This window comes from Vitis vinifera, chromosome 10 (assembly GCF_030704535.1).
Source record: "Vitis vinifera cultivar Pinot Noir 40024 chromosome 10, ASM3070453v1".
Taxonomy (NCBI): domain Eukaryota; kingdom Viridiplantae; phylum Streptophyta; class Magnoliopsida; order Vitales; family Vitaceae; genus Vitis; species Vitis vinifera.
The window spans coordinates 5202481-5229091 of record NC_081814.1 but is presented as its reverse complement, the minus strand read 5'-3'; the positions used below and the strand labels follow the sequence as shown (position 1 = coordinate 5229091).

Sequence of the window (26611 nt, the reverse complement as noted above, 5' to 3'; positions counted from 1 at the left end):
AGAAAGAAACATAAAATTTTAAGTATGACTTTAATCTCCATATTTTACAACAAAAAGATACCCCCCAAAAAAAAAAAAAAAAAAAAAAAAAAAGCCAATGGCAACAAAATCTAGCATAATATTAAAAGCAAAAGCAGAAACAAGAATGTCAATTTGTTGTTGGAAAAAAAAGAAAAGAGACAATTTTGTCCTTGCCCCCACACCCCCATCTGAACTTATGTCCTAATTAGGAAGCTAAAATGGAGTAATTATTTGCCCTTAATGATATAGACAAATTTTAAAAGCTAAAACCTCACCAATGCAATAACGTGAGACCTTAAGAGGCCATATATGGCAAACATAAGAGATTCAAGAATCCAGGGCTACACATCACATCAACTCAAGAGGCAAAAATTGTACTGACAAGCATTTTGAGAATACCCCCATCTGATGGGCAAACAAACACCCTGCATTCCTTAAAGAGATTCTCAGCATTTGTAAACCCAGAGTCTCATCTGGAGATTGCAGAGACTATTAAAAGCAATGGAATTCATAATACAGCATATCGAAGTCATGCTAATCTAAATTTCATTTCTTTAATTACCAGTCTGATTGCTGAAACAAAGCAGCGTAACAAGAGGTTAAAAGCACCCGGAAGCAATTTCTCTATGAATGAATGGAAAGAAAAAGAAAACAGAGCTTAATTACATCCTACATGTCTAAGCATAAGGGCTGAAAGGAGAGCTCCCAAAAAGAGAAAAAGTAATAGCTCCTTCCCTACTTTTTAAGACTTTGGGCATATATTCTCATGTAATACTACAGTAAGATAGGACAACATTTATAGCATACTGAACAGCAAAATTATTGGTTTCTAACCCATATTATCCATTTCCTACCTCTGCTTTATGTACAGACCTGAATAAACAAACTGATAACCGCAATTCATGCCAATCTACCTTTGCATGAGAGGCACCATTTATCTACCCAGTGGCAGATGTGGATGCTGATGCATTCATGGATAAAGCTACAGGGTGGTTGATGTCAGAATCCTGTTTACTTGTACCAGGGTCAAGACCATTGCCAAGTTTTTCTCCCTCTGGTTCATCTTCCTCCAAGTGTGTCTGATTTCCAGATGAACTTCTGTTGCCAGCCGAGCTTGATGACAGCTGCTGCCTGAGACACCTCTCTGTGGCATCTTGGAGCAACCTCATCATGCTGCCAGAATCAGAACCTGGTGATGACTCTTCCTCCCGCTCTGGTTGAATGTTCAAGTCAATTTGACCTTTAAAAGGTGAGGTGGTCAGGGATTTCCTCTTGTTTGGGTCATCATCAGAACCCTCATTGACCACCTTTTTCTTGTTTGGTCCACTATTTCCAGAGTTACTACAGAGCAATGGGTCATCATCAGTTATTTTCTCAGGCAACAGTAACTGCTCTTGCTGCTTCTTGCGTGCAGTTTCTGCTTCTTTCTCAGACTGCTTCTTCTCTCGTCGCATCATCAAGGTGCGAAATCGGCGCTTCACTGTTAGGCAGACATTACATGTGCATGTCTGCTTGTGTTTAGGGCCCTTACCACTTGGGGGCTGAATGCAGACTATACATGAGCATCCAGGTCTGTGCCGGGGATGTTTGGTTGTGGCCTGGGAAGATGGTGGCAGTGCCTCACCCTCTCCCAGGATAGCTAGGTTAGCAAGAGTGTCCAGGCCCTCCAAAGCTTCAATGGTATCTGAGTCCTGTTTAGCAGCCTTCATTTTCTTAGAAGCAGCTGCCCAAACACAATCACAAAACCAAATGCAAATTTGACAAATTGGGAATAGAATTACCATAGAACAAGAACAATAGTAGCAAATATTCAAAAATAAAATGAAAAAAGAAAGACGATACTAGAAATAGTCTTGAAAGTGTGTTCCAAGATTACTGGACTCCTTGTGAATCATACATGGCTGGACAACATTTGTTTACTGAGAAAAAGAAAATCCCAATATTTGTTTCAAGCAAGTCATACCCGTCTTACTAGTGGGTAGCAGATCTTCCAACTGCTCCGCTGTTATTTCTTGAGTTGCTGAACATGAAGACCTGGTGGCAAAAAGGATCTGGACATGTTAACAGAACTCCTAGACATGCTACTGTCACATGGATTCAAATGTTTAGAATAACAAGACCAATGGAAGAAGACTGAGCAAGCAGATACATGCTTTGCACTCTTGAAATTAAAATAAAAAAATAAAAAATAGAAAAACCAGAAACCCATCAAAATAATGTGTGCAACAGCTTTGCATTTCAAGCGACAGGAGTTTGTAGACAAGATGCTTTGAAGCTCTGTGCAATAGGCTTTATATCAATCAGATTGAGAACAAATTTGGGCCATTGATACTTTATGGTTCACGGATAAATGTCACAAAACAGAACAGGACAGTTGATACTTTATGGTGATGAATGATGGGCACCTGAGAAACAAGTCCAGAAAAGTGGCCTAGCAAAACACATGATATAAATATTGAGTTGCATGACTCTGTAATAGAAATGTGCACATGTGGTTTGTGGCAATGCATGTCACAACAACCATTACCGCACCAATAAATGAATGTTTTATATAGTTCAAATTGAACACACTACAAAAACAAGGGGGTGGATCATAAAAAAAAATAATAATAATAAAAAAAAAAGGAGAACTGAAATTTTTTGAAATGGTCATACCATCAGAGTTAGTCCTTAAACAGGAATGCATCATAAGGCCAGCAGTCTCAAACAGGAATTGGTCAGATGAAGCTCTAAAAATTTTTTGAGTTCAAGAAAGTTTGCCTACCCAAACTACCCATTTACATCCCACAGGGAGACAAAAGGAGCAGAGGCACAACTGTTAACCATATCATCACTGAAGAAAGGTGACAGGCAGCAAACAGGTTTTCACAACAAGAGAGCATTCAAGACAGAGGCACAAAACCCATGCTGGTATAGTAGAAATCTGATGATTGTACCTTTCTGGATCCCATGAGTTCTCAGAACAGGTCCATCTTGAGGAAAGACAAACATCAGCAGGCAGTTTGCGCCATTTAAAACAGTCTTCACATTGGGCCCACTGAATCTTTTCACTGATACAGATGGAACACAGGATTGGCATTTGCTTGACCAAAATAGATGCTATTTTGAGTTTCAGTATAGAAATATAAAGAGTACTATTGTATTCCAAGAATGGCAACTGAAATAAGATTATCAAAGGTCAAAGTGATGAAAGTTTGTAGATATTCTGCAGCTTTTGAACATAAACTGGAGACCAAGCATTCACTCAGTGAATCTCAGAATATGCCAGGAAAGTAGATCCTATGAGATTTACGAAAGTGCAAAACAAATACACAAAATCTTAAGCTGGAACCTCGGAAAAAGGACTATAGCATAATTAAGAATAAACAACCAAGAAAATAAAATAAAATAAAAATCCTCCTACATATAGCCTGTGGGACTGCATTCATTCAATGATTCTAGGAACATGCCAGTATAGGATTGTATAGGAAATTTTATGAAGTGCAAGACAGACAGATAAAATCCTCAAATGAAATCTTGGAAAATGAACTATAGTGTGATAAAGAATTAGTGGTATAAAAAGAACTTCCTTCACACAATGAATCTGATGACAATCCTATACTGGCATGTTCCTAGAATAGAAATTTAGGAGATAAAATCATCTGGCAAAATCTGGGAAAAAGAACAAATCATGGTTAAGGAAAAGCAAAAAGAAAACTCCTTTTACAAATTCAAATCTCTGGATAACATAAGAAACTAACATGAACATAGAAATGTCAACAAGTCTCAGAGTTAAAGACAAGTTATTTACCCCATATCATCAGTTGCAAAAATTGTTGGCTTCCCAATTATTGGCGGTTCCTGTTAAATAGTGACAGAAATTCAAAAGATAAAGAGCTCCTTAGCACACTATAATTTCCCAAATTAAGGTAAAAAATAAAAAGGATTTCAATACCAAGAGAGCATAACACAAGAACTAGAAAAATTCTATGAAAGACTTGAGTGTAAAACACAACCAATAATATTATAACAAATAAGGTCTGAAGCCCAAATTCTTATACAGTAGTCTCAAGATGATATTGAAAAAACAAAGCCACACCACAACCCACCCACCACACTCCCCATTATCACCATCTAATTTTTGGTCCCACAGAGGAATACCATTCTCGCTACTTTAAAGCATAAAGCAGTTGGCTAATGAGCTCAAAACCCACTACCATGACCACCTTTAAGGTAAAGCTCCTGTATGTGATGATAGAAGGAAGAACAATGACATTGTCAAGGGAAAATGGGGCATATGGCATGATAGATCTATGAACAAACTAGCATAATCATACTGAACCAAGCAGGAACCCTTTGGATGCCAATGACATCTAAAGATTTTGGGTGCATCATCATTATTATTATTATTATTTCCAGATTTTGGCAAGTTCAAGCAATCTAGCTTGCAAGCTTATTGTTGATGAGCCAGCATCATGGATGTGGTGTTCACTATTGTGTGGGGGAAGTTGTAAATGGAACCACATTATCCTAAATATCGAAACCGGGCACAAGCATGCTGACATGACAACAATTATACACCACACACACACACACATCAAATGTAGCAAGAAAATGAAAAAACAATCATTGAAAGTGCATTTCATTTTGAACAACAAACTAACATTAACTTTGTACCTCATATTCCTCAAATTCATAGCCTTCAATAACCACAACATTGGGAACATGGTTAAGGGGTGGGCGAAGCAGTCCTTGAGCTTCTTCCCATGTTAACTTCAGCTCTATCAGATCCTCATTTTCAATTCTAAGGCGCTTGCTTTTTGAACCCAAGGTGCTATTCTTCCTCTTTCTAGGAATTGATGATTTTGCACCAAGTGCTTCTTTTGCTATGTATCCTGATTTATCAACTTTAGACCATGCACTTGCAGGATCTGCCAAATCAGACTGATCCATCGATGAAAAGCTAGGTGATCCTAAACTGCTTTTTAGATGACGATTAGTTAAAGCAACTTCACCAGTTTTAGTTTTTCTAATACTAACATCTCCATGCGTAGACCCACCATTGCCAGTCTTTATTGTTTCATTGCCCTGTCAATAGAAAGAAACATAAGATAAGTATGCGAGGTTTACTAAAACCCCTTTTTTAATCAGAGTAAACCAGTCTAATAATACGTTTGGGAGTGATTCTAGAAAACGTTTCTAACATTTCTAACATTTCTAACACTTGAATGATAAAAATTTTCAACTATTAGAAATATTAAAAACGCTTCCTAGAATCACTACCAAACGGACTCTAATGCAAACCCAAATAAATGCTTGACTGCAATGTCTAAACTTCAAATTTTTTAGCAGCAAAACAAATATAATTCAATTTGATAGAAAATTTTATAATTTGATATGAAGTTTGAAATTGGCTTATTTTACAATTGATATAGATAATCGGTTGTTTACAGAGATAAAAATTTCTGAAGAACAGACTTCCAGAAAATCCATATTTCCTTATACCTATTGTCTGGCTCAACAACGTCATCCTGTTCCCAACTTGACTAACATGGCAAAGTAAAAAATGTATAAACTGAAAGGTCATATATCACATGAAAATAATCCATACTGAATTTTCTTGTCACACTTTTGTCTGGACAAAAGCTATAGAAGTGATGCTACGATATCCTAGAAAGAACAACACAGTCGAACATGAATAAAAAACCAATTTCTTGTACATAATTGCATTTGTGATTGTTGCTAAAAAAGGAAACAAAGAACATCTGGTTATGACACTTAAAATACCCATCATATAATCTCCCTAATACTAATTTAAAGCCAGGCTAAGGTACTTGGTTATTGTATGAGACCAAACCTGATCAGATGATGGAGCAGTTGAAGCCTTTCTAAATCCCATAACCAGCTTCCCTTCTGGTTCTAATCGACTAAATGTTACTGCAGAAATAGAATCAACTGAGTCTGAAAACCAGATAACCAACACACACTCACACTTGGGAATAAAGACCCTGCTCACTTAAGGAGTTGTAAAAAGAAAAATCACAAACATACAAACATAAATGAAATAAGTAAATAGGAGAACTAAAATTTACAGGCAACATTCTAAAGTCAGAAAAACAGAAGGACAAGACATCCCATCAACATGTAAAAACCACCAAAAAATTTGTTTGTGTTTGATTTTTTGTGAACTCATGGAGGAAAAAGGAATGTAGCAAAAGAGAGTGAAGCAAAGTAAAATATGAGTAAAGTTTATGCTTCCTGCAACCACTTGGTCAACAGGAAAAACTTAAAAGCAACAGAATCTAAGCATTCCTACAATCCTTTACTGTGTTCATAAGACAAGAAGCTATCTTAGGGTTAAAAATTATCTTGCAGGAGAACAGATATTGATGGAATCCACTCTTTCCCACAGCAATCAATCTAATAAGAAGGGAAATGGTGTATTCACCTCCATTTCCTGTCAGTTAAATTAAGTCATAATATGAAAACACATCAAAGAATAAACCCAAAAATTAAAATTAAAAAGAAATGCAACAAACCAAAGCAGCACAAAACCATGTCCAAAAGCATAAAGCCAAAAATGACAGTGGGAAAGGACAAGAGAAACAGAGGTTCCTAAAGGTGCAAAACTAATGCCACCCTCTATTTCAATACTAATGTTATTACCCCAACTAAATCAAGGAAAAGGCATTGCTTAACATAAAGAGATAAAATATCTGCATGATGATAACTTCAGATGCCTGTTTTTCCAGTGAATGGTTACCTGTGTCACCTGCTTGTAATTGCATCGACTGTATACAAGGAGTAACTCCCTCTAAAACATACATTCTGCTGTTATTATTGGGCCAAAATCGAAACTGAAATATCCATTCATGACCTTTTGCATCCTGGACTTTAAGAGGTAATCCTTCAGGCTGAGAAATTGCTGGGAAATACGCCTGTATCATGATGAGTGCATATTAATACATAATAGAAAATAAATGGAAAATGAAGAGAGAATCTATATCTAAAATGCAAACGGCCAATAGAAATTCCCATTATTGTGCATAACAGCATAACTGTCATGTCAAACAATCAAAGACGAAGTTCTATAAAAGTCAACAAGGTGTAAACCAAAGCTTTGTGCACAATAAATTACACAAATTTTGTAAAGCAACATGATTTTTAGTAACGGTTGTCACAACTACTATGAGGGCTATCAGTGATATAAGGCAAGGGAAGTTTACATCATTGGAATTATGAATGACGTTAGTTTAGGTCCCATTGAAGAACTAGTATCCAACCTACCCGAGAAGTTATCATTTCACAAAAAACTGGCCCATTTTACATTATTGAAAAAATAACAGCGATTGTTCTAACATTTTCAATCACTGCAAATGATTTATTTTTTCTTTGTTAAGGATGACATATTATCTATCGTTTATTAATCCAAGCCCCCACCATTATGAGTATTACTATTTCCCCTCCTTTTTTTTTATAGGCCATTACAAGTATTATTAATGTTATTTCTAATATTGTTAAGCGAATAAGAATATAGGGAATTCAACCCAATTCAACAAACCATCATTAACCCAAGTGTTTAGGGTATCTAAGGCATATAATTAACAACTGAGTTAAAAGCATTCATCGGATAAATGACATGTGACCATTTGACTGGCCCCGCCTGGCATGGCTATCCCCACTGCTTCAATGATGAATCACTTTAACATGCAGTTCAGACTACAACTAATAATAAATTTTAAAGCATCACGTCAAATATGAAGAAAGCAACCAAATATGAAAGGACTACATAAACCAGAGAGACGAGAAGGTCAATCCATCAGTATTCTGTGAGCTCCATGGAGACTAAGTTCCAAAATAAGCAAAAATGCATGCCTCAGCAAAAATCATAATAACTCCAATAAACCAAGAATTATTTTCAATCTTCTAACATAGATACTAAAGAACATATTGAGAAAAGTCAACAGTAAGGCTAGGAAGGTTTGAGCACTCACCTCAGCACATTTTTTTGGCAGCACTAAACGCCCTATACGCCCAGCATCACTAGCACTTAGCATCTTTTCAAACAAAGGAGTGATTACAGAATTTGAACTTACACATGGTTAAGGTCTATAGGATGCTAAATTGTAAATAGAAAGTTCAACAGGCATTTTGCATCTAATTATATAAAGCAAACTCTAATGAATCTTCAGAATCAGAATAAATTAGACGTACATATTCAAGGAATAAGGAATAGAATGCAGAGCTACAAACTGCATTGAAAATTATAATTAATAAGGTGAACAAAAAATGAATTCATCTAAAAATCTTAAGATACAAAGAAAATCATATGTAATCAAAGGATACTCTCCAGAGATTTGTTGTAGCTCCTGATCAGTTATCCTTGGCCAGTATCGAGGAAGTAATTGATTTCTTCCTCGGGCATCTCCTCGAGGCCTTCCATTGCGTACCTGAGCTTCACCGGATGAATCGACTCCATTATGTGGATGACCAGAGAACTTCTTCGCTAGCGGAGGTGAAGGGGTTGGTTGTGATAGAGTTCCAGAAACCACAGTTTGACCATTTGTTTCACTTGATGAAGCATAAGGCACAGCCAAACTAAGAAGTGGAGCAGAATGATCATCATTTAGAGAGGATGACTGCTGAGGTATATTTACACATGAAGCCGGTTGCTCCTCACAGTTGGTTCCTGCAGTTAAACATCAGGTTTAGCAGCCACTCAATTGTACTTACTGGAACATTTTTCCTGCCATAGCAAGAACATGATAAGACATCAGCAAATGCAGAGAAAGGATCAAAATACCAGAATTCCCATTCTCAAGCATTTCCAATGCACCCAGCTTTAGGCCTCCATTCATTGATCTTTCAGATGAATCTTCGATTTTCTTCTTTTCCATGGAAAAGGCAGATGATCTCTCACTGACAATAAGTCTATCAACACCAGTTGACAAATCAGCTTCACTAGGCATCCTTGGACGCAAATCAGACTGAGGAATAGAAGTATTGAACAGATTGGGTGCATGCCAGGGTCCAACAGGCTGGCTCTGGCTCCAGTTCTTGACAGGGTCTTTAAGTCTCTCAGGTAAAGGAAGAAAAAAATGAGGTGGCCATGCTGGATTTGGTGTCTGAAATACAGAATATGACCCACACAATTATTAAATGAATAAATTATAGAACACATTTGAAAAATCAAGACCAATGTAATTTATGAAGCAGGAACCAGCAGCCAATGATAGACTTTAAACTGTCCTTTGTTAAGATATATTACAGAGAAAAAACAGCAGCATTTTATGCTGCAATAAAAACAACTGGTTTCATTATGATTTTAGAGGAGCAAATCTAAAAATTAAAAAAAAAAACCTAAAAAATATATATATATTTTTTTAAAATGACAAATGGCAAACTCAATGAATGATCTGAAAGGCAAGATAATAAAACATAAAGCAAGACCTTGTGCAGAAATAGTATATTGGTTATATCAATAAAAACGATCTAGAAGGTAAAAAATAAAAGATAAAGCAAGATCTCATGCAGAAATAATACATCGGTAATTTCAATAAAAATGATCTAAAAGGTAAAAAAAATAAAACATAAAGCAAAGCCTTGTGCAGAAATGGAATATTAGTAATTTAGTGATCCACATGTCTCTAGAGAGACAGCAAGAATGTGTGGTTAAAAATTTTATGATGTCTGTGAGAGGCTATATGAAAGGATAAAATTGTTACAAAACAATGTCAAAACAAGACATAGAGCCTGTTGATTAAACATTAAAGTTGCAGTTAATGACATATGGACCCTGCAATATGAATTCCTTAATAAGATAATCATACAGAATGGTCATATTTCTTCCTGATTACTAACCTACAAGTGCAGTATCAGGAGGAAGATGAAGGATTTTTAAATAAAGGGAGCCTTCTAAAGGTGTCATTTTCCAGGAGGCTTTTAAATAAAGAAGAGTTCTTCAAAGGGTCAGTTTTCTGTAAGTCTTTCACTTAGGCAATGCCCTTAAGACTCCTTTCTTTCTTCCCAAATTCAACGATCTTGTCTACTATGCCCCGTCAAGACACAGTTTTTTATTGCTATATACCTAGGGAAAAGATTCTTAGACCTTGTTTCGAATAATCTTTTTTCCTTTTTAATAACTAGGAATCCACCACAATAGCATGGCAATTATCCAACAGTGAGTAAAGCAAACCCTAAGTATAATCTACCCCTCTGCCCTACACCACTTAAATGTCTAGGAAGTTTTGAACTTGCAACCCTTGATTAATTTCCAAAGCACTATACCCTGAGATTCACTTCAAATAACTTTTAGCTTTAACTTAAGGATGAATTTGAAGCAATGATTTCAGAGTGGCAATCTCGGTATTATGAAAGTTTCATAAACATAAAATAGCTTCTTACATAAGCTAGAAAAACCTTCCACAAGAAGCATTATTATCCTTACTTCACATTAAGTTGCTTTTAAGCTAAAGCACTTTCAATAAATTGCCTAAATGCATATAGAAGATCTTGTCAAGCTAAAAAATGAGATTTTGACTTCCAAAAAGTCAATCCAACCAACAACTTACTACTAATTATTAGATGAGAAGTGGCAAGATATTAGTCAATTTATGTTGTTTGTACAAGAAAGATAGAGGACTTGGCTAATCAAAATCTCCCTCATTGTGGGGTGACTAGATAGTTGTGGCATTACTATCTTAGTTTTTGTATCTCTTCAACGTTGTCTCACCATTTTTAATGTTTTGCCTTATAGGTGAGGCAACAAAAATGTGGAAAAAAAAGTGCATTTATTCCTATTTTAGCACATTTGGAAGGAACCGGGTGGAAAAAAAAGCTTTGAAGGAAGAGAGCTATCAATTTTAAGACTAAAAGACCTTTGCCTTAAGTCTTCATCATCATCATCATCATTCGTCTAAAGACTGATTAAAAAAATCATCATTCATCTAATGACTCTATAAGGGTAAGCAACTTTTCTTTTCTTGACTTCATTGCAAGCTAGGTGTTGGCCTAAGGCATGGCTTGTAGTCTCTTTGATGAGTCCCTTTTCATTTTATACTTTACCATTTTAGGGTTTTTTTTTCTTTTAATATTTCTCATGTACTAGATTCTCCGCATTTTGAAGTTTTCTTTTCATTCCATATATATATATATATAATGTTAATAGTTTTCTTAAAAAGGAACCTATTCCCAAGAACTTTAACTTACATGGGGCAAATTGGAGGTATGAAGACATTTTTAGAATGGCAACAGAAAAAATTCTTACATTAGATCAGCTTACGAGACATGGACAACGTTTGTCTGTTCTTGTCGTTTATACAAACAAGAGGAGTCCAAACATCATATTTTAATCCATGGTCAACAAACTTCTAGGTTATCAAGTTGAGTCTTCTCTCTTTTTGGTTGTCTTGGTCCCTCCCCATAATTTTAAGGAGGCACTCTTTTTTTTCACCCCTAGGACTCGAACCTAGTACCCTCCCACAATCCCAGCCAACTCTTTACCCTTTGAACCAAGCCTTAAGGGCATCTAAAGAGGTACTTCAAAGATGACATTGTGTTTTTGTGGGAAAAAGTACAAAAGTCTAATCGAAAGATGGCCCCCTTGTGTTTATTCTAGCCTCAAGGAAAGATGGCAACAAAAGAACTTTCTAGAGAATAAAATTGAACTTGGTTGCAAAAAATCGTTGTCTTAGATCTTTGTTCTCATGGGTTAAATGTCAGGTAAGGGACATTAATCTTTAACTTTTAGATTTCTTGATTGATAGTCTAGGATAGATTTAGACCAATGAATCTTGTTTTGATAGGCCATAAGATTCCATTGAAGCATGTGTAATAAAAATGTGTGCCTAGCACTAGCAATACCTTAAAGCCCACTTAAAAATGTGTGCCCTAGGCACTTGGGTTGCACCCCATTTGGTAGGCCATTTATCTAATATATATTTTCTTAATTTGGCTATCGTAAGAAAATCATAATTTTATACTGCCTATGCACTTGGGTTGCACTCCCACTTTGTAGGCAATTTATCTAATGTATATTTTCTTAATTTGGCTATCATAAGAAAATCGTAAGAGAATGGAGAAGACGAGGATGGCAACGTTGCCAAAGGACATACAACTACAAAAAACCTGATTGATTTTTTTTTAGTACAGATTCATGTTCCATAGTATGTAGAAGAAGCTGACCATGGACATGAAAACCCAAATGATACCCAAACACCAAAAAATCCGAATTTTCCCTCTCTTTTTGTTATGAGTTGGTCACAGGAAGACTTGGAAGAGAGAAACAAGACCTTATCTTAGAGGTGAGCCAAGTGTCAAATGTTTTTATAAACAAAAAGAAAAGCAAAGAAAGGGAAAAAATTAAAAAATTTGAAAAATAATGGTGAATGAAACCATTGTTATAGCATTCGTCTAAACCATTGAAGCCTAGTTAACCCTTAGTTGTGGTTTAGATTTACTTACACAGGCGGTTTTACCCGCCGCTAAAAGGAGTATAAGCTTTTTTTTTAAAAAAAAGAAAGAAAACAATGTTCTCAATCAATCATTCAACAAGACATAAAACACAAATAACCTTCATTTTTAGAAATAAAAAATGAAGGGCAAGATATCATTTCTGTTGGGGAAGCAGTCTAGAGAATCCATTAAAACAACAGTATCATTTCCTTTTATAATTTTGTGGTGGCCATGGCCACATTGGTAAGTTAATGATAGTTACATTGGTAAGTTAATGACAAAATTGTCTTTTTTTATATAGGTAAGTTAATGACAAAATTGTTAACAGTTTCTCACTTGCACAGTATATTTACACATTTGGTACTGTTAGCGCATGCATCCAACTACATTACAAGCAAGCTCTCAGACCCAAATTATTTGTTACTTAACAACAACCAACCTCAACTGCCAGTACCCTCTACAAAAACATAAATAACTAAATAAAAAGAAAACAAACAAATATTCAACCCCAAACTCCATGGCAAATTCAACCTTTTTAAATTGGAAGTCCTACAACATGAGCTTAATTGTAATAGGCAAAACTAGTGAAATGCCGACAACCCAAGTGAAGCAGTAACACTAGGAAGATAGATGATAAGTATCCAAATGAAGACCATAGAACCTTTAAGATTAGATTTAATAGGAAATAATCAAAGTCCTTCATACCAAAACAACATTTTTCCTTGCACATGGAATGCACTCAATTCCTCCAGTATCCAACAACGTGAATGAATGAATTGAAGCAATGCATCCACAGTGAACCCGCTGCAGAGAAAGATCCAACTCTTAGAAGATTTGGATATAAAAATATTTATTTATTTATTTGTTGCTAGATGTAAGCCATCTATTTCACACCTACAATACTTCAGAAAGCAAGTAAATTGACCATAATATCCTGGAAACAGTATAATGCAAAACAGAGAAGATTAAATTTTCTACTCACCTTTCCACATGACTTGCAACCACGCCACCCAGAAGCATTCAAGTGGAAAGTCTCACAGAACCTTCCCTCATCATAAAGAGAACTGGAGTCACATAGAATTAGAGTCAATAATCATAATCCATTAAAGGAAAAGCTAACTACATCAAAAAACACCCTATCATAAATATACAATGCAACAGAATAGAATACAAGGTTAAGGATTTGCAATAAATTTCAAATTGGATGCAAGTTAATTCCATCCTATATCTAAAAAATCATACCCCATAGAAATATGTCAAATATAACTCCACAGCTAAGTAGGTGATTCCAACATATGTGGAAATTACAAATAGAATATTTCTGTTTCGTTGGATTTGCTATCCAAGAAAAACTGCTTCATAGTTCTCAGATAATATATATAAGATAAAATAAGTAAAAGGGGCAATCGCAAGGGAAGAATAAAATTTAACATTTAAACCGATATATATTCCCAAATCCCAATGAAGAGAAGAAATGAAGTTTCCCCAAATTTCACAGTGAAGACTTGAATGAAGCCTTAAACAAATTTCATAGAAAATTTCAGGAAACCGTTTTTTCCGGCAAAAACAGACACAACATTGAAAACATTTTCCTTAAATGAAATTTCCATTGCTTCTAGCACCTATCTCAGAGACGTCAGTCGAACGGAAAAGTCTACTCTTAGAACGCATTCATTGAACAGAACGCTTATTCTCAACTTCTTCGACCAAACTTCACATCACTAAATTCACAATCCTGAGCTCAACTTCCAAAGATTAAGCTCCAAACCCTCCTCAACAAACCCAGTCTCAGCTCCTAATCAATACACGAAAAACTCAATCACAATAAAAGTCCACAAAAACCACCACTAAAACCCTAAAAACCAGGAGTAAAATCACACTAACCCATTCACCATCGCCAAACACTGAATCACACACACCTAACATCAACAAAAACGAGTTCGATCACTCAACAAACAGCAAGAACTCCTTACCCGCATCGATCACATAGCTCCACACAGTCGCCAGACCGCGTCCGCCACCCCTTCCTCAGCCGCTCCGATTTCCGGTCCGTACACTCCGAATTGAAGCAAATCTTCACCGTCGAAGACGACATCGAGCCTCGCAACACCAAACACAACCCCTTCCTTCCCCCCCCCCAAAAAAAAAAAAAAAAAAAAAGAAGAGGAAGAAGAAGAAGAAGAAAACAAAAGGAAAACACCAGAGACAGAAGCCGCTTCTACATAAACCCTAAAGATACACTGATAACACAACACTCACGAAACAAATAAACTGGCAAACAAAGCTGAAAATGACGGAGGAAGCGGTGGTTGTGGCCTCTGATCTATAATCATGAGGAGGCGTTTATAGAGAGAGAAAGCGAGGGTCTTAGAGCGAGAAAGGGAACGTTACCAGACGAGAGAGAAAGAGAGAGAAAAATATAAATACAAAGAGGCTTTAAGAACACGTCGAGTCGAGTCGAGTCGTGCCTTATTTTTGGCGTCGTCGTTTCTCTCTCTCCCCACCCTCTCCTTTTGTTGTTTTTCTCTCTCTAACGTCATTGGATAAAAATTCCATATTATCTCAAATAAAATATATTTATAAAAAAAAACAAAAATACACGCCGATAAAGATGAGGCAGGGGCACTTCCGTCATTTCATTCGCCCAAGCTACGCACCATGCGCGACGGTTAGGTTTACCAAAATGCCCCACGTGAAGGAAGGGGTCGAGTGTGAAGGCGAGTACAAGACTTTTTACGTAGAGGCGAGAGTGGCGGAGCGTTTGAATATCGTGCATGGCCCGCGAGGGTCATGCAATCACGTAACGCCTCGCCTCCTTTTTACACGCGCCTCATGTTTCAACGCCTCGTGTTCAAACTAGACCAGACTCTTCTTCTGGTTCGTTACTTCCTAAAAAATATTTTCGAATCCAGTATTGAATTACTACTTAAATGCCGTATCCACTTTACTGTTTCACACGAAATAATTACTTCATATATATAAAATATATTTTATAATTTATTTATTTTTATTTTTTTTTAAGGATATTTGGTGGTCAATTTAATATTATTAATTATAGTACTGTTGTAATAATACACGTTTCCTTAAATATTTTTTGGTTCTAAAAATATGATCCAAGTCAAACCTTGTAAGAGACACGTCACTAAATACAAGGATTATTAGTAAAATAAAATCATTAATGATTAAATAGATGTCTCATTTTTGTAGTTTTTACTTTTTAGTACGTTTTGGTGCCTACTTTAATGGCTGTTCTCCCTTGTTTTGCAACATCGGAGCTTTTTAGAAAGATGTGAAATTAATAAGGTTTAAATTACGGATTTGTCTTTATTTATCGTGCCGTCAATCTAGTCAATGCAACCCCGTTATAACATAACCTTCTCTCAACTAAACTTTCCGTTATGATTGAGAAAAAAGTGGCCAACTGACGAAAAAAAAAAAAAAGGGAGAATTATGTTTTGAAGGTAGATGGGCTCCCAAATTAACAAAAGGTCCATATAACTTTTCAAATTGAGTTAAAGGATATGAAATAGTAATGGACAAATATACCCTTTAAGAACATATATAAAATATTTTATAAAATTAAGTTAAATAATTTTTTTTTAATAATTTTTTTTAAAAATACTAAATTAAATAAAAGTAGTTTTCAAAAATATTAAATTAAATATTTTTTTAAATATTAAATTAAATTAATTTTTTTTCAAAAATATTACATTAAATTAAAGTATTTAAAAAAAATATTAAATTAAATATTTTTTTAAATATTAAATTAAATAAATTATTTTAAAAAAATATTAAATTAAATAAAATTATTTTAAAAAATATTAAATTACATAAAATTATTTTAAAAAATATTAAATTAAATAAAAGTATTTTTTAAAAATATTAATTTTTTTTTCTCAAAATCAATAAAGGACATTTTTGGAAATAGTGAAGGATGATATCCTTTAACTCAATTTCCATACTTTCATTGGGTCTTGGGCTCAATTTGAAGAGTTACATGGACCTTTTGTTAATTTGGGGGCCCATCTATCCTCAAAATATAATTCTCCCAAAAAAAAATTGATCTATTATAAAAAAGTATTAGGAAAATTAAATATAATAAAATTTAATTAAATATTTATATATTTTTAAAATCAGGTTCTTTTATTAGTTTAAAAGTAGAATATTAATATCAATTAATATAATTGAAGTGAACTTATTATTAATACGTTGAATTTAGTTATATTAGTTAATATGGGTAAGTTGCTTTTAATGGAATAAAACAAGTCAAATATTATATATGACTTTTTCTGTTCAAATAAAATAAATAAATACCATGATGATAGTTTTTTATTTTTGATCATATAAAAATAGTTTGATTCTCAATTATTCTCGAAATATGATTTTTTTTTTTTTTAGAACATGTTTTAATTGTTTTAAGGTGATTTTACTTTTTTTTTTTTTATAATCATTTAAAAAAATAATTATATAAATATAGAAATTAATTGAAGAAAATATACATTATATTTAAAAATACATAAAAGATGGTAGGAACATTTTAAATTTCTAAATAAATTTTTATTGTGAAAAAACATTACAAAAATGTTTTTGAAAACTAACAATTCCCAAAAAGGCACTCATAATATAAATTCGGTTTCTATCTAGCTCTTAATCTTCCTATTTGAAAGAAAAAATCATATCAGTAAATCAAATCATAAAACAATAATATTATAAGTGAACAAATCATTTGAGTTGATTTTTCATATTTTTCACATTTGATAAGCCATGGAGATAATTAGGTTAAAGAAAAGTGAAGATAAAAATAAAAATAAATAAATAAATTTTACACATGCAAAGGTGACGAGGTAAGGTGTGTAAGCATCATCAACACGTTCCCCATTACAACTAAGAAATGAGGCAGGAGAAAGGACGGCACTGGAAAGTGAGATGGTTTCCTTCCACCCATAAATAACACCTCGGAGGGAAAGAGGGGAAATGTGGACAGTAGGGTGGTTGGAGGATGATCCAAGTCCAACCATAACGTTTTACTTATGGCGAAATGTCTAATAATTAATGTTGATCTGACTAAATAAATATTAGCATCATGATCATGGTCTTAAGCGATTGGAGCGATTGTGGTAAAGAGCGTCACATACAATGACAGACCCTCCGACCATGTCTTTATAGCTAAGGAAGGTAGGGAACGGGTTCCTCGTTGGATGTTTCTCACTTTACTTTTCATTCATGAATCATGACTAAGGCCAATAGCCTCCTTAGGTTTTCTCATATTTCGTTATCGGTTTTCTCATATTTCGTTATCGGTTTCTTTTGGTTTTATTATCCACAGTGAACTTTATGAAATTGGTGAAATTGCAACTATTTTTTTTCTTTCTCTTACATTGTCATTGGATTTTAAAATAATTGTTTTTCTTACATTTTTCTGTATGATTTAAAATAATTTTTTGTTTTAAAAACTGAAAATTATTTTAAAAAGCTTATAGTACTATGAAGTAGTCGTTATTTGAAAACAATTTTTAAAAACAAAGTGAAATATATGGTTATTTTGGCACATTTTTATTTTTATTTTTAAAAAAAATTATTTCGTATTCTTTAACTTAAAATAGTTTTTAAAAATATAACAAAACAGGGCGTGTTTTCATTTTATTTTTAAAAACCAGTTAAAATAACTTCTATTTGTTTTCTGAAAATCCTTTTTTATTTCACTTTGTTTTTAAAAATTATTTTCTGATATCAACAACCAAATAAAGTTAGAAATTTTTAAAAGTAGTTTTTTGTTTTTTAAAATAAAAAATAATTTTTAAATCATATGGCCAAACAAACTCATAATTTTAAGAAAATAAATAAATAATGTTTCTAAAAATAGAGAAATAAAAAAAAATAGTTTTAAAAAGCCAAAATATCTAAATTTGATTTTTATAAATTACATGTATTTCTTTAAAATTATTTTTAATATATATATATATATTAAACAAGTATATCTCAAGTTATTAATTTTTAAAAATATTTTAGAATTAACAAACTGATTCAATTAATACATGAAAGTCATTGAAAAAAATGACTTTGTTAGTTTCATATATGTACATAAGTATATATTTTATTTTTAAATTTTTTAATAAACAAATAAATTTCAAATATATCCTATTAATACCAAGAATTTATAGATAAATTTTTGTATAAAATCAAATAAAGCTAAAATCAAGTAACAATTAATAAATTCTACAATTTTATGACAATTGAAAACATATTAAATTATTTTTAAAAAATTTTATTTTTATGTTAATTATATAAAATAAGAAAAGGCATAACAATTAATTAGATTAATTTTACTAGCCTCCTTTAAGATTGAAAAGGAGAGTGAATGAAATTAATCGGGTTTTTGAAGAAATTCAAAACAAATTTTTATTTAATTGTTACAAATATTGTAATTTTAAAAATATTTTGAACTATCATGTTTTTTTTTTTTTATAAAAATGTATTTTTAAAAATACAATATATTTTCCAAAATCCCCTCATCCAAATTCATGGTTGAAAGTTGAATTTTAAAATTTATTTATTTACTTATTTTTATTTTTATTTATTGGGTATTTGGAGTATAGGACTAAATAGGATTGACAAGTGGGAAAAGGCCTTCTAGAAAAGGAAAAGCAGGAGGCAAATGCGGCACAACGAGTGCGGAAGATTGCAAGAAAAATAAGAGGAGATCCCTACTCATTAGTCTCATGATTTCCTCATATGACCCAAATGTCAAATTGAGAGACAACCGGAATATTAACCAAGAAAAAGTCTTTGAGAGAGACAAAGACGCTATCTCTGATCACCACCTTTTATCTTCTCCTCACTTGTTTGTTTGCCGTTATGGTTATTTACCTTCTCTTTTTGCCACTTGACCTCTTCAAATGGGCAATTCCTAGTTTTTGAATCAGTCTCATGTGCATGCAGTGGAATTGAACAGCGCCAATATTGGAAACACATGTTGTTTTGACAGTGACTTGGACAGTTGGTCCATAATAATGATTCATGCTATATTGGACCCAATTATTCCTCCTACCTTAGAACAAAGAATTGGTATTCATGGGACATATCGATGTCATTTATGAAAGTTGTAATTTGCTTTTTTGGAAAAATTAATGTCAAAATTCACCCATTTCTATATTTTATATGTTATTTAATGTTTTTTCAAATAGGATCCCAACGCCACTTGAGCCTCATAACTACCCAATGTGTGTTTGATTTATTTTTTATTCTATTCTAGAAATTTTTTTTAAAAATCAAATGTAATTAATATTTTTAAAAAGCTATATAATTTTAAGTTATTTAATTTATATATTATATGAAATAAGACTTGAAATTAACTTTTGAAATGCCTCAAATACAGATTAGTTGTTTCATCGAATTTCAAGTTGGAAATGGTATTACAAAAATTTGATAATTCCTCCGTTTCATAGTACAAATGTCTTAACCCTTTTTTGCATGGAGAACAAAAAATTTAGATGAAATTCAATAGAAAATTTTCTTATAAAAGCGTGTTTTTTTCGATATTTTTTCATAAAGTGAAAGAGAGTGAATTTTCTTATTATTATTATACAGGGACAACTTCTAAAAATTATTCCTTATTTCTCTCTTTGTTGGATCGGGTTAGGTCAATCCTACTTGACACCCGAACCCAACTCCGACATATGTGTGTTTTTGGAATGTTGTTGAATCGGGTTGGGTCAACCCTACTTAGACACCCGAACCTAACTCCAACACATGTGCATATGTGTTTACTCGGGTGTCCAAACCTAACTCCAACGTGTGTATGCATGTGTGTGTTCGTTTGGGATGAGCATGAAACTCGATGATGAAATGTAGGAAATCACGGGCACAGAGTGGAGAAATGTGGAAACAAAAGAAGACAAAGCAAGAGTTGAGAGATGATGAATACTAAACTGAAAGGTGGAATCTTGGCCACATATAACAATGTTGCTTCTCTTGTTTCTTTGCCAGGCCAAAGTTAACATGGTAACAAGAAAATGTCACAACGTATGAATCGGTGGCGGAAAGCCACATGCCCATGTGATAACTTCCGACAAGATATTTACAAATTACAAAAAGGAGAGGCATGTGAATGATGACTTTCGCTCTTTATGTCGGTCATTTTGAAAGTGGTTTTTTCCTTTTTGTTTTGTTTTTTTCCTAAGAAAACGATCCAAATATCCAACCAACAGGTTCTTCATCTTCCTTTTTTTTAATGCGTGGCAGAAAAGTGGGTTTTTAGTAGGAAAAAAGTGCTCAGAAAAAGTAGTGGTGGGTATTGGCATTCTTAAAATGTTGAAGGTAAACTTTGCATTTATAGGATGTGTCAGATCAAAGTTGTGCTTGGAAAGCTTCAATGTTGGTAACACATTGATGGAAGAATATTAAAAATAAAAAGCAATTTGTTGTATCAAAGGAAGTTATAATTTAAAAAATAGAATAATTCATACAAGTATGTACTAAATTTTAATATAGTTTGAGAACCGTATTTATACTAATTAAAAATTTGAAAAACTTTATAATTATCTTCGCCTTTATCAAATTTCATTAAATCGATTTTTTATGTCTGTATAACACATTTTTTTGTATCACATTTTAACGAGAGAATGATCAACTCCATCTTTAGTTAAAATTTATTTTTTATATTATCTTCATGAATGTTTCGTTCTCTCTAACTCTTTCAAAAATCTTTATCTTAACCATGTATAAACCATCAATCCACGTATGATCTCCATAAACTCGTATCTCTCTTATGATAACTTTTTTTCTTTGTAATCTAAAATATTTATAAAGATAATTTTTACTAACTTTCCTTATTTTATAAATATTTAATTATAATCACATATAAACTTAAAAAATATTCTATACAATATTCATTTTACAATATATATATATATAGAGAGAGAGAGAGGATATGAGACAATTCCTAACAATTACCACCTTTAATCAAATTTCATTGAGTCAATTGGATTTTTTATTATTTATTTATTTTTTATTTTGTATTTGTAGCTCTTCTCGTGTGTCGCAGTTCCTTCATGCACTATGGGCTTCATGTGCGTCACAATCTTCTTGTTTCTTGGATCACATTATAATAGAGAATATTTGATTTCATCTTACCAAAAATTTTGTTTTGCAATTCTCTTTTATGATTTTATTTTATTTTTTATTATATACTCTTCCTAAAATCTTCAAACAAGATTCATCTAGACACCTTCAATCAAAGGTTCTTATTCACCCAGGTTTTAATATCACTTGTGAGCTAAAGTTTCAATATTGCAACATATAAATAAAATAATGTAAAAAAATAAAACAATTAAAACAAGTACACAAGGTTTTCATGTGATTTGACCAATCATGTAAGAAATAATATTCTACTATATGAACTATACAATATAAAATATTACAATTGATAAAAATAGTACATGGCCATTAAGTCTCCAAATATCCCATGTGTTTCCCACCCTAGTGAACTTTGTAAGCCCTCTTATACCACCTAGAGTCTTTTTATTTTCTTTATATTTATATATATCCTATCATTTAATCATAGAGATATTTCTATTGATTTTTCTTATTTATAAAGAATCTAATTTCAACAATATTTTCATTAGATATAATATTCTTTATATAACAAAATATACTTCAACTATGAATTTAAGACCATTCCTGGCACGAATAACTCAAATGCAAAAAATAAGTAATATTTTTAGAATAAGTGAAAAAAAATAATTCAATAAAAGTGTCTCTTAACATATGAAAGAGTACTTTTTTGCATTTATTTTTTAAAAATGCCATTAATTCAAAAAAAGTGTCTCACATGTCTTTTCATGACTTAATTTATACCAAACTTTTATTATTTAGATACTCCCATCGGTTTCATTTCTTTGTATATTATATATTTTGTTTAATAATTCAAATTTTATTATATATTTAAATTCATAACAAGTATCCATTCAATAACTTAATTTTTTGGACTTTGAAAGATAATAAGATACACATTTTTTTTCCACTTAACAAAAGTAGTAGAAGATATATTTTTTTCAATAAAATTTAAAAAAAAATGATATTTAAAAATAATAATAATTTATGCAACAAAAGTCGAAAAGAAAGAAAGGCGGAAGAAGAACTTGGAGAGAGGACTGAGTTTGAAAGATGCAAGAGGGATCGAGAGGCAGAGATTTGTTGGGAGAGAAGAGAATAGGTAATAGGCCAGTAGGTGGTGGAGTCCACAACATTAACTTGACGTAGCTGCCGAAACACACGTGACACACAACCAAGGGAGCAGGGCCAAGGCACGTTGCTTGGAGTATAGGCTTAGGAGACTTATCACTTCACCACACCCTTTTGTCTCCACTCATCAAATTTCCAAAGGAGCCCATACTCCCCTTCTGTCAGATTTTTGGTTGAATTTATGCATTTCACCTCAATTTTATTTGTTGCCCTTTTTTTCATCTTCATTCAAATAATAATAATAATAATAATAATAATAATAATAATGAGAAATATGTTGGACGATAATCATTTTTACAAGCGGCATGTAGATATTTTTGGCTTTGTATTAATTAATGTTTGAGATAAATTTTCTTGAGAAATATGTATGGTGTGTTTGATTCCTTGTAAATCTTGAGGACAACGAGGGTGTTCTGTTTTTACTCATTATGGTAGCGTGGTTGAAGGGGAACTCCCGAGTGTACGCAATGTGAAGGACTTCTCTCGCTCTGTTGGGGATTTTTTGTTTAAATATGATAATTTAAAATTTATTTTTAAATCTATAATTCTTTTTTAAAAGTATGCAAATTCAAAAACTATTTTTAAATCCATAATGCATTTTAAGGTATTAATAAAAAAATATATTTTTAAAAAATAATTGTAGGGCTAAGCAACTTAATGTCAATAAAACAGTAATAAATATCAATCATAAATACACAAACATCATTACAAGACTTTCCGCTATATAAAGACATCAACCTTAAAAACACAATTATGTATACTAATTTACATATTAATTATGCCTAAAATTTCTTAAACTGACTTAGACATCGAAGAGGTGTGTTTAAAACACTTATCCAACCACTTTTATTTTTTTTCAAGATCATATAACAATTGAGTGAAGAAGGCAACAGCGTCAAAGTTGTTCACACACCATAAATTCATTCCTTGAAGTGAATATTATGCAAAAAATATAATATATATATATATATATATATATATATATATATATATATATATTGCAATCAAATCTTGATAGGTTTAAGCTTTCAAAAAAAATTAATGATTCGGTATGTTATCAAAATTTGATTTAACGAGAGTCGATTCTTCATAATTTCATTATTATTCATATTCCTTAACATGAATATTATTAAACAGAATATTATATATATATATATATATATATATATGGAATCTAAATCTTATAAACTTAAAGTTTTAAGAAAATTAATAATTTAACGTGATAAAGTTTGGTATGAACGGAATCTGCAATTCTGCCCTTCCTCGTTGTTTCTCTTCTCCTCAAATTTGCAATTTCTGCCTTTTCACCTAATGTGTATGATTAGTAGGAGGATGATGGAGCGTTTGGTCTTTTACTACGTGGAAACACGTTTTATAGGGACGGGCAATGGGTCATGAAATATCTCGATGTCTCCAATTATTTAAGTCCACGTCGAAGGAAAACATGTCCGATGATGATAGGACCCACAAACACATGCACAGGGCGGCCTGATTAGGCTGACTGCATCTAATTTGCTTTTTCCCACCATGCATGCTCCCGTTTATTTTATTTCAATTTTGGTTTTTGTTTGGTCATCCATGACTTTCATGTTTCCCACGTAATTTTTGGTTGCTCCAATCCAAGGTAAATGTGCATGCAAAGTGGCCACGTTGATGAATGCTATTCAACAATTGCACCGATGCCAAATACGTCGGCACGTAATTAAATTAATCATGCACTCTCCCTCAAAGTCCATTAATTAACAGTCATATTAAAAGTAACAACGCATGCACATACAGTCAAGCCCGTGAAAATTTCAACCAATTAATAATACTTCACATGGGTATCAACCACATTTAACTAATCACTATGATATATTAAATGTATTTGTCATTTGGGTAATTTGCCACGAACCTCCATACCGATATTATCTATTAGACGGTTAAAAAGGTCCTTATGAATATTGTTATATAATTAAAAAGAATCCTATTATATATGCAATATTATAAAAATAAAATAAAATTATCTTTCAAATGAGATATTATAATTAATTTTTATATATACATCACGAATGATGCATGTCCTACGAGATTATAGATTAAGACAAATACAATAAATTATAAGATTAAATAAAAAAACAATGACCAAATAGATTAAGTTTCATCCAACCCTTATGTAATAAGATAGATAAAATTTTACATTAAGTTTAAGGACATCGTTTATAATGATTTATTTATTTTTATTATGCATATCATCTGTTTGATTTTAATGGGTTATCACTATTTTAAAACATATCTATATGGTCCAAATATATATATATATATATATATATATATATATATATATATATATATATATAGGGATAAATATATTTTACCTTTTTAACCTTTAACATGTTTTACATTTTGCTTTCTCATGTTCAAAACTCAAGAGTTTATTTCCTAAATTTTTTTAAAAACTACATTTTGCTCCTTCAACTTATTAAAAAACCAATAAATGACATGTCAAAGTTAAAATAAAAAATAAGGTTGAAATGTAAAGAAAAATACTTACTCTTTAAGTTTAAAGTTGTCACGCTTTACAACTACAAGCAAAAAATACGGATAGATATGTAAATATCTCTTTAAAATAAAAAAATGAAAATTGGTAATTATCATAATTTGAAGACATTTAGAAAAATTGAGTTTAAAACTATTTAATTCTACCCAAATTTAAGCCACTGTTTAAATGGGAGTGTGGAAAAAAAAATTCTTTTATAATTTTATAAAAGTTTTGTAATTAGGAGGTTAAGTGTTGTTTTTTAATAAATTTAATTAGTAAAATGTTGAGTTTTGAACAAGAGAGGGTAAAATATAAAACGCGTTAAGAAGGTATGATAAAAAAAAAAAAAAATTTATAATTTTATGAAAATTTTGTAATTAAGGGGTTGAGTGTTGCCCTTTAATAAATTTAATGGGCAAAATGTTGAATTTTGAAACGCTAAAGGGTAAAACACCTTTTCGTATACCGACTTGGAAAGTTGGAATTAGGTAACCATAGCTGATGTAACCACTCATTTGTATGTTTTCATGATGATAAATTATTGTAAGCAAAATAAATGTAATGTAGAGCTTGAAGCTTTGCCCTTCACGTAAGATAACCAAAAAAGTAGCTTCTATGACTTTTCACGCATTCGGCGTTTCTTAATCAGCATTTCTCAAGTCCGTGGCCACCACGCATCTGCCGCACCAAATAAACGGTATAATAATGGAAGGTTTTTTTTTTTTTTTTTAAAGAAATTACATGAGATATGGTCCCGTTTTGTCAAAAATATTCGATCGAGACAAACGTATTAAATATTTTATTTTATTTTTTAATTTAAATAAAAGCCGAATAAGCTTTTGACAAGTTTATTGTATGATTGAAATGTTTGACGGGTCGATATAATAATAAAAAACTATAATAAATCAAGCTTTGGTATGATTAGGGCGATGCATTATTTGAACCAAATCCTATGAACGTTCACGGGTTCTCCGCAATGGCCTAATATATATATATATATATACATGTATCGATGGCTTTCTGTTGCCTTTTCCTTTTTCTAACAATAACTGAACCAAAACGAAAGTGATGCTCTGCCCGCCGACTGAATAGGAAGCAGTGGCGGCCGTTATATAACAAACGAAAGCGTTCGGTTTATTTTCATTCATTGATATAATCTAACGTTGGGCCCCCCCTATGTAGTAAATTCTGAAGAGAAATTTAGTCTAGGAAAAAGATTTCAAACAAAGATATTCCAAACGCAGCCTTAGTCTAGGAATATGTAAGCTTCTCTGCGCTATCAATGATTTTTATTTTCAATCTCGTGTAACATGCCCTAGGAAGTAAAATTAAATTGTTGACAGGCTATCTCTTTCTCTGAAGTGACTCAAAACAACTTGATGTATAAAAATTGAC

General features: G+C 32.3%; 1 protein-coding gene across 3 annotated transcripts; it reads right to left on the bottom strand.

Moving 5' to 3' along the window:
• Positions 1–550: 550 nt before the first annotated feature.
• Positions 551–14907, bottom strand: LOC100253361 (B3 domain-containing protein Os07g0563300). 3 transcript variants are annotated; one of them, XM_059739917.1, is made up of 14 exons: positions 14427–14906; positions 13436–13517; positions 13159–13257; positions 8804–9125; positions 8347–8689; positions 7995–8091; positions 6764–6938; positions 5858–5937; positions 5041–5088; positions 4678–4944; positions 3812–3861; positions 2958–3071; positions 1985–2055; positions 551–1744 (listed from the first exon to the last, which is right to left on the bottom strand). In XM_059739917.1, the coding sequence occupies exons 1-14, from the start codon at positions 14546–14548 to the stop codon at positions 960–962; spliced, it is 2655 nt and encodes an 884-aa protein (XP_059595900.1). In that variant the 5' UTR covers positions 14549–14906; the 3' UTR covers positions 551–959. The 3 variants fall into 3 exon arrangements, with proteins under 3 accessions (XP_059595900.1, XP_059595899.1, XP_059595901.1); XM_059739916.1 differs by having other exon boundaries at positions 4678–5088; XM_059739918.1 differs by lacking the exon at positions 13159–13257 and having other exon boundaries at positions 4678–5088; positions 14427–14907.
• Positions 14908–26611: the final 11704 nt, after the last annotated feature.

Excerpts from the sequence above, each read along its gene's own strand:
- LOC100253361 (XM_059739916.1), bottom strand. The coding sequence starts at position 14,548 with ATGTCGTCTTCGACGGTGAAGATTTGCTTCAATTCGGAGTGTACGGAC. Across the intron at positions 3,862-4,677 it reads ATGAATTTGAGGAATATGAG|GAACCGCCAATAATTGGGAA; the intron begins GTACAAAGTTAA and ends ACTATTTAACAG. Across the intron at positions 1,745-1,984 it reads GCTACCCACTAGTAAGACGG|CTGCTTCTAAGAAAATGAAG; the intron begins GTATGACTTGCT and ends GTGTTTGGGCAG.